The 11,191-nt window shown below is 32.8% G+C and overlaps 1 protein-coding gene across 1 annotated transcript in view; it reads left to right on the top strand.

Moving 5' to 3' along the window:
- The window catches only part of LOC117108001 (SUN domain-containing ossification factor-like), a gene marked incomplete at its 3' end in the record, with an annotated part of 20,795 nt that extends 10,156 nt beyond the window's left edge, over positions 1 to 10,639 (top strand). Inside the window, 12 exon segments of the mRNA XM_033249823.1 lie at positions 86 to 175; positions 780 to 1,531; positions 2,993 to 3,179; positions 4,197 to 4,304; positions 5,693 to 5,857; positions 6,126 to 6,196; positions 6,398 to 6,553; positions 7,089 to 7,164; positions 7,748 to 9,055; positions 9,412 to 9,499; positions 10,078 to 10,182; positions 10,417 to 10,639. Coding sequence (XP_033105714.1) covers positions 86 to 175; positions 780 to 1,531; positions 2,993 to 3,179; positions 4,197 to 4,304; positions 5,693 to 5,857; positions 6,126 to 6,196; positions 6,398 to 6,553; positions 7,089 to 7,164; positions 7,748 to 9,055; positions 9,412 to 9,499; positions 10,078 to 10,182; positions 10,417 to 10,639 — 3,329 coding nt within the window.
- Between the last annotated feature and the right edge of the window lie 552 nt (positions 10,640 to 11,191).

Here is an 11,191-nt window from a genome sequence, read left to right as displayed (position 1 = left end):
GTTTATTAAGTTACATTGGAATTTAAAACATTTCATTTTGCACTGTGTGAGAGTAATTAAATGTACATTGGTATTTTTCACTTAGATTCGACACCACCCATGAAGCTAACAACATTGATTCTATATCAAAACAAGCTATAAATAGCACTCAAGATATTAAGGAGGATTTTGAAAGGTATGATTATCATATTACTCAGAATTCAAGATTTATATAGTTGCAGTGTCTGTCTACCTTACTGTAGGGTATACTTACATGTTTTGTCATCCAAGCTAACATTTAATGTATCTTGAGCCCAAAATGTATTAAATTCTAAGCTGTTGAATTTTGTAGTCATCCTGAGTACTGAGTTCTATTCTACAATCTACAATCGGTTTAGGATGTAATCACATATTAAAGCATATTTAAAAGTGCACACTATTTTTTCAGTTATGAGAAGGCCATGTGTAATAGTATCCTGTATACATTTTCATATTTTTGTTTTTTCATTAAATTCATTTATCAATGTTTTATTTAATCCACACACATTCATTTTAAAATCAATGCATTTTTATTTCTCTTATTTCTATTTGCATCTCAGTCATGTATAATACAGTATGTGTATTCAATTGCTAAATAAAATATTTGGATAAAAATAATAATAAAATTATTGGTATTATTATATATTTAAAAAATAGTAATAAACCAAAAAAAACTATGGTTCATGAATGTTACAAACATTTATTTATCACACATAAAAAACATAATATTTATGCCCGGAATTTAAATTCTATTTTTCTAGGGTACAACCAGGAAGTGTTGAAAAAGGAATTAGCCACACTGAAGAGGGAGTGGATAATGCTGCAGAACAGGAAGTACCTAGTAAACCTCTAGATGAAATAGCACTGCCAATAATTACTCAAATTCCTGACAACTTAGAGGTTGAAGAAGAGGAACATAAAAGTGAAGAACATCAAAAAGAGAAGGAAAATATAGAAGACTTTATTGATGATTCTACTGCTCAAACTGAGAAAAACCTTGAGGAGTTTCTTGGGCTGGATTTTGAAAAAGAGATGAAAAAAGAGGGGATTGGGAAAGATAAGGAAGAAAGAGAGGGAGGAGAGGGAGTAATCGAAGGAAGGATTTCAAAAGAGTATAAACCAAGTGCTTCCAAGGGTGAACATGGGGAAAATGTGCAATATGATAAGGATGAAACAAACTCAAATAAAAAGGACAAAAACATTGATATTCAAAACATAGATGAAACTAAAATCACAGTACATGGAAAACATGTAGAGCAGGGTGATAAACCAGAAGATAAAAAGGATGAAGTCGATGTGGAGAGAGTGACAGTCGATGTGGAGAAAGTGGCAAATGATGAGGAGATCGCAGAGGGTACAAATGGTACTGCAGTTGAGAAGCATCAAAAGGAAGACACGACGGAGAAGAAGGAAGAAGAGGAAGTTGATAAAAAGGAAGTTGATGACCCAATGCTATCATTTAATGAGTGGAAGCAGCAGATGCTTGAATTAAATGAACAAGAAAAAATGCAAGGTATGACATTTGCATTATTTAATAGATTAATCAATGGTAATGCCTTCTACAAAAAAAAATTAAAAAATCGATATTAATAACTAATTCAGAAAATTACATAAAGTATTCTATTAAGCAAACATAATTATGGTAATTGGTTTGTATTCTAAAATTCTTTCTACAACTAACATCATCCCTGTGCATTTTAAAAAAATTAATATAATGCATTGCCATATTAATAAATCAATTAATTGATGCTTCAGTCAATCAATCCTTCAATTTGTCTATTGGTATTTGGTCATATAGAGCTCAATGTACTTCTACTTATCCAACAATAAACAAACTACATGGTGAACCTACTTAATGATATAAATATACCAATTGAAGTTTAGTACTGGAGTATAGTAAGAACAGCATTATGTGTAGCAGATTGTTTATCCTAGGATAAATATTTACATGAATTACATACTGTAATTTACTACATGCAGTGCTCAAGAAAAACGAAAAACGAGAGATTTTTAACACAACAACTATTAGTAAGTGCACTTGTCTGTATTTGGTTGGCCAGCCATGCATCTAATGGTGCGTGTACCATAAAAACAAATCCATTAAAGTACAGCTTTAACAACAGATACAAAGAATATATTTGGGTGTTAGCCTGAATTAGTCAATGGGGGAGCCATGCATCTAAAGTTTGTTTATGGTGCATGTACCATACAAACAAATCCATTTAAAGTACAGCTTTTACAACAGATACAAAGAATATATTTGGGTGTTAGCCTAAATTAGTCAAATGGAGATATTATTGTAGTAGAGTGTACAGTACCTACTGTATAGTATCATTCTAGCATTCACTTTTTACAGGACATTGGAGGTTCTTCCATTGAAATAATTTTTTGTATGATTACAGTATGTATATCCATGGAGGAATTACTAAACTAATTCCTCCATGGTATATCCATAGAGCTATAATAGGGTATACCTCAATGGTTGTCTTTTGTACCTTCTGTTTACAGTGAAGGCATTTTAATACTAGCCACATGCTCATAATACATGTTGATATTGTAATTTTCTGACTCTGATTTTTACATGTTTTTTGAAGAATGGCCTCACAAAATAAATAATATAGAACAAAATATATATTTTTTTAATGGAAATTTCTGAGAAATGTTTAATCACTTGTGTATAAATGTTATTAATGAAATGAAAAAAAATAATGTAACATGGTAGTCATCAATGTTTGTCAAGTGGATATTTTCATCAGTATACTATTTTCTTTCTAATATGCTCCTCATTAAGAAAGACAGTTTCTTCAATAACAACCCCATCTTCATTTTTTTCTCTATGATCTCATTTTGTTTCACTTTTTTTTAAAGGTCTGATTTTGGTTTACCCCCACCCTGTACACCCCACACCTTCTGACAAGTCCATTTTGTACCTGAAATAATGACTAAAATAATAATCGTTTTTTTTCCTCCTCAGCTAACTACGAAGGTCAACCTGTTCCTGTACCACGACATAGCACAAAGCTGTCAAATAAAAACTATGCATCTGCTGACTGCGGAGCCAAAATCATAGATTCTAACAAGGAGAGTCAAAGAACAGCATCAGCTATCCTGTCCAACAATAAAGATGAGTACATGTTGAACCCATGCACAGCTAAAATATGGTAAAGAATCATTAAATCTTTTTTATTCTGTCTTATCTTTGGCATATTCAATTTTTGTCATTGAGTGTTATTTTCATTCAGTTGGTTCATTAACAAAAATGTGTTTCATTGACAATAAAATTTAATGACACCAGATTGCATTTCAAATCAATGTTACTTTTTCATGAGACCTAAGCAAATACATGGCAAGTCAACTATTAGTAAATTAATATACGTTTTATCACATTTTTCTTGCATATCATGTATGTTAGTTTTGATATTTCTTTTTAGAGATAAAAAAAAAAGTTAAAACATGCACTGCATTATGATCCATCTATCTACGGGGAGTGTGAATGTTACAATGGCTCTCATTCGCACTATATATTACTAGTTATAGAAACTGTAATGTACATTCTAAAGGTCATCGGGTCATTGCTTAGCAATGCTATGTTGTATAGTACACAATCACAGGATGTTGAATGCTTAATTTGAGAACCCCTGCTATTCTATAGGCATCATGTAACTGGTATTATGACATATGCTATGTAGTTGCTATACTGTATATAGGTAACTGATTTTTATTTTTTTGCAAATAATATACGCAATTATGTTATACACTTGGTATTAAGAAACTGTATACATTTTGCATAGATGATAACAACAAGTAATAAACGCTGTGCATTATATAGCTGTATAAGTACTACTTGTTATCTTTTATAACACCTCCATCGGTGATATAAAGATGGTAATGGTCCTTATAGCTGCATAGTGCAAAGGTTTACACCATCACTTATGGTGCTAAAAGTATTGTACATGTAGTACCTTTAACTATTTGCACAGGTTCTATTATTGCCATTCAAGTATTCTTTGGCATCATAAAATACAGGATTTCCTGGCAACAAGCATGAAACTGTTGCCTGTAGTTACTTTGATGATTTCTGTAAAATTTCCTTCCTGGAACCTTTAAATTTTAGAGCATGAAATTTACATGAATTTTATATGTTTTTATTCAATCAAATATTATATTTTATTTTGTAGGTTCATGGTTGAAATGTGTGAACCTATTCAGGTAAAGAAAGTTGAGATTGCCAATTTGGAACTGTTTTCATCAACACCTGAGAGCTTCAGGGTCTTTACCAGCGATAGGTATGTCATGAGGGCAACATGATTAATTTTTTTTCGTTCCATTCAGACTCAATTTATTTCATCCTTTAAAAGGAAATAAATGGTTGCAATATATACATAAAAAATTCCAGTTAAAATAGTAAACATGCAAAATATGAAAGCTCCATATTTTCATTTGTACTCCGATTCAATTTTTAAAATTCATTAATAGCAAGTAGTGGATTAGAATACTTGCCACAAATCTGTAATATACTGATATTTCCTAATATTAGGTAATTTTGGAGAGTGCCACTAGCATCTGTTTATGTCGAGAAACTTGTTATTTCGTTGAATTTGGATGGAATTAAAAACCCAAAAAATGTATATAGTATGGAACACCATGCAAATAAGGAACCATTGGTGCCAATCGATTTAATGTTAAGCGTTTTCACTGATTAAGACAAAATTTAGGGACTGGAATCCAGTCTACAATTAAGTGTGTGAGATACTTGCAACCAACATGTACTATGGTAGATCAGTTGTTATATCAATTTGATGATAAGTAATATCCAACAGATGATGTAAAACCTAAATAAGGGGAGATTTTTAATATTTTTCAGTTTCTGTGGTAATAGAGAGCGAACCCTTGGTCTCTTATTGTTCTTCCCGATTTGCATTGATTTATTATAAAACATAATCATCATTTACGTCATTTGCAACTTAATGTTATGCATTTTCAGGCATGCCTTTGCCCAGACTAATGCTTTTAAGTTTTCCACTTTTAATCACTTTCCCATTCTTTGGGATAACCTCCCGCAGTGGCGTATCTAGCAGTATTGAGTCTGTCTCTTATACACATCTAGATGTGTATAAGAGACAGCCCTTGGATATGGCACTGGTTGGAAGATGACTGCAATTATCATGCTTGGGCATGTCTGAATACCGAGTCTTCTGAGTGTCTTGTTTATTGTATCCGATTTGCTTGCATTTTTTATTTATGTATATATAAAATTTTATCATTAACTAATTTGTATAAAATAAACTCAAATTACATAAGTATATATTTTAAAAATAATAAAAGGATGCTTCTAACGGTTGAATGATTGTAATTTAAATGCTTATTATTTTCTATATTGTAACTTATATTTATATTACATTCTCTTTGTGTTTTGCTGTTCTCTGATTCTCCACATCGGATGGAGACCCACTTTGACAGTAATTTATTTTACTTTTTGGTTATCCCGTCGGCCCTTGTGGGGAATCAGAGACCAACATTTATTGTATCTTTTTTGTTCTTGGTGACTGTTTTATTCTTTTATATTGTAATTGTTTTCGGTTAAATAAATGAAATGAAATGAAATTAGTCTAAGCTTACCAGGTGTGTTAATGGACATAACACAACAAATCGTTCCATTCAAATCCCTTTTTAGGCATCCAACGGCATATTGGCGGGACATAGGCCTCTTCCACGCACGAGATGAACGATCTACACAAACCTTTCCGATCCATGATGAGACGCTGTTTACAAAATTCATAAAAGTGGAGTTCTTGACATTTTTTGGAAAGGAGCACTACTGTCCAATATCATTGCTAAGGTGTGGTTTTGATATTGTAATTAAATAATATAAAAAAAATATAATATAAAAAGTATAAAATAATAAACATGGTAATAGCATATAAATAGATAAAAGGTAATAAAGATTACATACATTTTTTTACTTCATTTGCTATTACTGTATAGATAATATTAATTTACAATTTATTTTTACAATACTTTACTAAGAGAACTATGCAGAAAACCTTGGAAGAAATCTGTTATTCAAAAATAATGAATAATTGTTACTGGAATTTCATTGATATTAGAGTGTTTGGCACCAGCATGGAGGAAGAAATTGACAGTGAAAGTGATCACCAGATTGATGCAAGCCCACCTGGTATGATTTTAATTAGCTTCTCCAATCCAAATCTAAAGACAATTTTATCGGTATCCATTGTGTTTCAGTATGAAGATCTCTAGGACAAACGTGAACATTATTAATGTGATATTTACATACTGTATAATTTCTTAACTTGCATTTAATCTAATCTTGCGTAATGAATTTACTTTAAATTTTCTTAAAAACAAAAATTTTTAGAAGTGCTTCCAGTACATCCAACTGTCACACCAGAGGACACCAGTGCTGATGGAATCTTTGACAGTGTGATCAAGATAGTGGAGAAGGCAGCAAAAGCATTCCGTGGTGAGAGCAAAGACCCAGGTGTTGGCAATGCGTTCAATGAAGCATGCTTTGGTAGGCAAACATTATTAATCAATAGTTCTCTGAGGCAATTTGTTAAAAACTGGTTCTATCTACAGTAGTATACAGAGCATTCTAATAGCTATATTTAGATGTGAATGTGGTGTGACACAGCCATTTATATTTCATACAGTAAGTAGATGATAACATTTAGGGCAAGTGTCACAAGATCTTAAGATACTTTAGATCACTGAATGAAGCTTTTATGTTAACATCAAAAGCTATGAGCTGAGTAAACTATAACTGAGTAAAATAAAAAAAATGTATCTTGTGAAAAGAAAAGTTCAAAAGAACTGGCCTACTGTGCGTAAGCTTAACAAAGAAAAATATCAACAAATTTAAATATTACAACAGCCAAGAAATTTTAAAAGCTGCTTTTCAAAGACAAGAAAGTACTTTGAGTAATGCTAGGCACAATAGTCTAGCACTGTCAATGTCATTGATGGTAGGTGAGTAAATACTTAATGCATATGTAGCTCAAAAATAGAGATTGATGTATTATGTATTTAATTCTGTTGTGGATACTTAGGTGAAGCAAGAATTCCTAATGAGCCAGAAAGTGTTCAAGAGGATGAGCTTATTGCCTGTTTTCCACATTCCAACAGGTAATAATTGTCTTAATTGCTGTCATCACCGTTATAATAGACCTTTACACTTAGCCCCGCCCTTGGAAACAGTTGCTAAGGTCTCACATAACAACAATGTAAAAACATATGCAAACATGTGCATTTGTGGGACAACACATGTGTTTGTGAGATGTGTGCGTATTCCTGGTACTGCTCTGATTGGTCAGTTGTTAAGTTTGATTGACACTCCGGAAAGGTCTATTATGCTTGCAATATATCATTTTTTTTAAAACTCTTTTAACCACCTGTTATAATTATTTTTAATATAATTACAGTATTGTGGTAAAATCTTCCTGTCCATCAATGAAAGTTACAGATATTCAGTAACTTAACACCAATCTTATATTCAGATAAAAAAAAAATATATATTATTGTCTTATGACACAGCATTCTGCGCTAATGTGTATGTGTTTAAATTGGCAGTTATACAGTCATTCCTCTATTCCTGTTGATTATGTAGAAATTCTCAATGCTCAGTCGCCTAAGCCATGACAATTATTACATATTGGGATGTTACATACTGTATATTTAAGATTTCTTTTTTATTTTTATAATTCAACAGTGTTCTAGGAAGCCATATTAATGCTCTGAGAAATAAACATCAAATGATGCAGAAAAAGCTGATGAAAAGTACTGAAGAGAAAATAAAAACTATCAAGACATCAACAGATAAAAATCCTCCACAAAAAGAATCTGCTGCTAATAAAACAAACCAAGACTCTATAACCACCCCAACTCATTCCATACCTGTATGGAGTATTGTGTGCAAGTCATGCCAGTATAGCTTCAGACCTCATTATGCAGATATCTTCCATGAGTGCCATCTGGTTGCACTATCAATATTTGAATTTGGGATTTACTTCTGCTGCCACGATGCTTCAATCAGAACTCGGACTTACGATGGAACCATCACTCTTAGGGCACCTAACATAAGCAAGTGCAATAGTAGCAGTACAACAAGGAAAGCTTCTGCCAACATCAGTAAAGTCATTGAAGCAAGTGCTGCCAGTATGTCAACTACAGTGAAATCAGTTAATGTCCAATCAATTAATGTTCCATCAGAAGAAAGTGTTGATATCCATCTAGAGAGCACTCCTTCAGTTAGTGTGCCATCAGGTACTGATGCCACAAAAGAGACTCCTCCTTTGCCTGACATTGAAAATATTCCTTTCAGTGGAGATTCTTCTGACAAAATGGAGAGTGACACCCAAAAAAATAACATCCCTTTGGTAGAAGAAACTGATAAAGAAAAGCCTAGTAACATTATTCAAAATGTTGAGGACAAATTGCTAAGCAAAGATGTGAGCTCACAAACCAAACCAAATGATGTGATTCAAGAGGAATCCTTCAGTAAAAAGGAAGATCCAGTAAACACTGAGACATCTTCAAGTGGCATCCAAGATTCTGTGATAGACACCAATAAAAAAGTAGCCGACAGTGAGTCAGACATGCATGTGAATTCACTGACTGTAGATAAGAAAGATGATCAGATAAAAACAGAGACACAACAAATTAAATTAGACCCAGTCAAAGAGCCTGCTTCAGAACCATCCAGAAATGACAACATTTCAAAACCATCAGACACAGCTGCATCAGATATCAAAGAGCATTTATTGCCTGATAGCACTGATTCTGTTCCAATCAAGTCTTCTGAGCCAGCTCCTGGCAGCTCCACAAAGCCTAATGATGGTAATGGACAAGAAAATGGTACAAACGGAAAATCAAAAACAATTCCTGGTGATGGATTCTCTAATCAGTTTGGACTTGGGATCCAAAAGGAATCTGTGCTTATGAGACTGAACAATCGAATCAAATCTTTAGAAGTCAACTTATCTCTAAGTACTCTTTATTTGCAGGAACTCAGTCAACGGTAAGTATTAAAAATTATTTTTTCTGCGATTTCTCTCCCAACAAATCACTTATTACTTGTTCCAAAAGCCACACTCATTGACACACAACCATTGAGAGAGATTGTCTAATATTGTACAATTATTTTTTCCCAAGGTGGAAACCTTAACTTCATTATCAATATTAATTTTTTTTATGTCTGCTCTTCATGACCTCTTTTTGAAAACTTTATATAATTTTAATGTTTCTTTCTTATAGTGTGTATATTGATTTTCAAAAAATAATTGTTGAAACAAAATGTCTTTTTGCATATCCATTATTGAATTATTTAAAAAAAAGAAAGATCTATACAATGTAGTACTTTCTCTGTCTTTTCAGTTATAAGAAGCAGATGGATGACATGCGAAGAAGCTATGATACTAAAGTGGCCAAGCTCTATGAGAACGCAATGATGGCTGAGGAGAAGGTTTGATACTGTCATAGTGATTTATTTTAGGTTTGTTGTTTTGTTGATGGTAATATGAGGATGAGGTTGAGAATTATGGTTGGACTGATGCAAATCATGGTAATGATAATTATTAAGGATGATTGTGTTGATGATGTTAATAAGTTTGAAGACCATGGGTTTTAGTGGTTGAGATGTGACATGTAGGGTCAGAGCATCGACAAAGGTGATGAGAGCAACACCAATAGGGCCAGAAGGAGAATGACAATGAGAAGAAGAATGACAATGAAAAGGAGGGGAGGAGGTAGATGAGTGGGATTGAAGATGACTAGGTTGAGAATCTTGGTAAATATTGAATTGTGATGATGATGATGATGATGATGCAGATGTTAAGGATGACAATATCAATTATAATGATAATGATTATCATCAAAAATGGTGATGTTATGATATATCATAATATATTTTAATCAAAGCCAATTAATGCAACATTGACCCTGGTAGTAAATGGGTGTGTGTTTGTGTGTATAAACAATAGTTTTGGTTTGTTGACAGGCATATATAATTATAATAAAATTCTTTTGCTTTTTCTCTTCTAGGAACAAATACAAACAGAACAAGTAAAGATCCTTGAGGATGAAATAAAGCAACTAAAGGCTTCACTTCATAATATCAATATGACACTTGAAAATGCATACAAAGAGGTGAGGGCTATAGCTTTGAAGTCTTGATTTCAGTTCTTTCACTTCAATTCATTAATGTGTTTGTTCTTCTTTAGCACTTCTTCCTTGCGGTTGCAAACTGCTAAAATGGTTGTGGTTATTTGAAGAAGGGGCTATCTCGATACTAGCCTCACAAATACTGCCCTCAACCTAAATATTTCCCTCACAAATATTGCCCTCAACATAGATATTAATCGATATACTTTTATTTTTTAGGTTTTTGAAGGTCACTATATCTTGATGCTTGTGGAAGTAGTTATCGTTGGCTTTCTTCTGATATGCACTCGTACACGTCAGCAAGTAATCCAAGAGGTACCTACAGGGCTACAGGGAACATCATTTATAGGTCAGAGCAAGGGTCATAGCAGACGTAACTCTTATAGCGGAAGGATTGATCACGAAGGTGTAGTTAAATCACAAATGGGTGCAAAATTAGAAGGTTTGTATACCATTAAAATTAAGATATTAGGTTTACCTGAAATTTACTTACTTTAAATCCTGTCTTGCATGAATCTTTGACTATTTGCCATCCTCTACCATGTACTGTACAACGTTTTAATGATTCAATTTTGTTCTGTGCTTGGGTTGGGCATTGATCATGACTACCTGTGGGTTGTAAGGTGCTTACTTTTGTGGGGTGCAGCAGTTCATATCTTTAAAGAAAGGTGCTTTATAAATGACTGGATCGGATTGGATTATAATATGTTGTCATGTGCTGTAGTAATGCTTGTTAGTTGCTTTCACTTGTATACAGCTATCCTGCATGTTATATGTGGTAGTTGAATTTTAGATTTTGTTCAGCTAAACTTAGGTGTCTTAATACGTACCCCATATGAGTATAATAGAATGCCCACATAATAAAGTTGGATTATACATCAATCCTGAATTGTACCTTTATTATAATTACATAATTAAATTGACAGGAATTAACCAATATTGCAAATAAACATTTAGAGTTAATAAGCATTTCGTATTGTTTGATAATTCTAAA

Source organism: Anneissia japonica, unplaced genomic scaffold (genome assembly GCF_011630105.1).
Source record: "Anneissia japonica isolate Jap-2015-1 unplaced genomic scaffold, ASM1163010v1 scaffold288091_len1417266_cov198, whole genome shotgun sequence".
Classification (NCBI taxonomy): Eukaryota; Metazoa; Echinodermata; class Crinoidea; order Comatulida; family Comatulidae; genus Anneissia; species Anneissia japonica.
The sequence above is the reverse complement of the archived record's forward strand: the minus strand, read 5'-3'. Positions and strand labels throughout refer to the sequence as shown.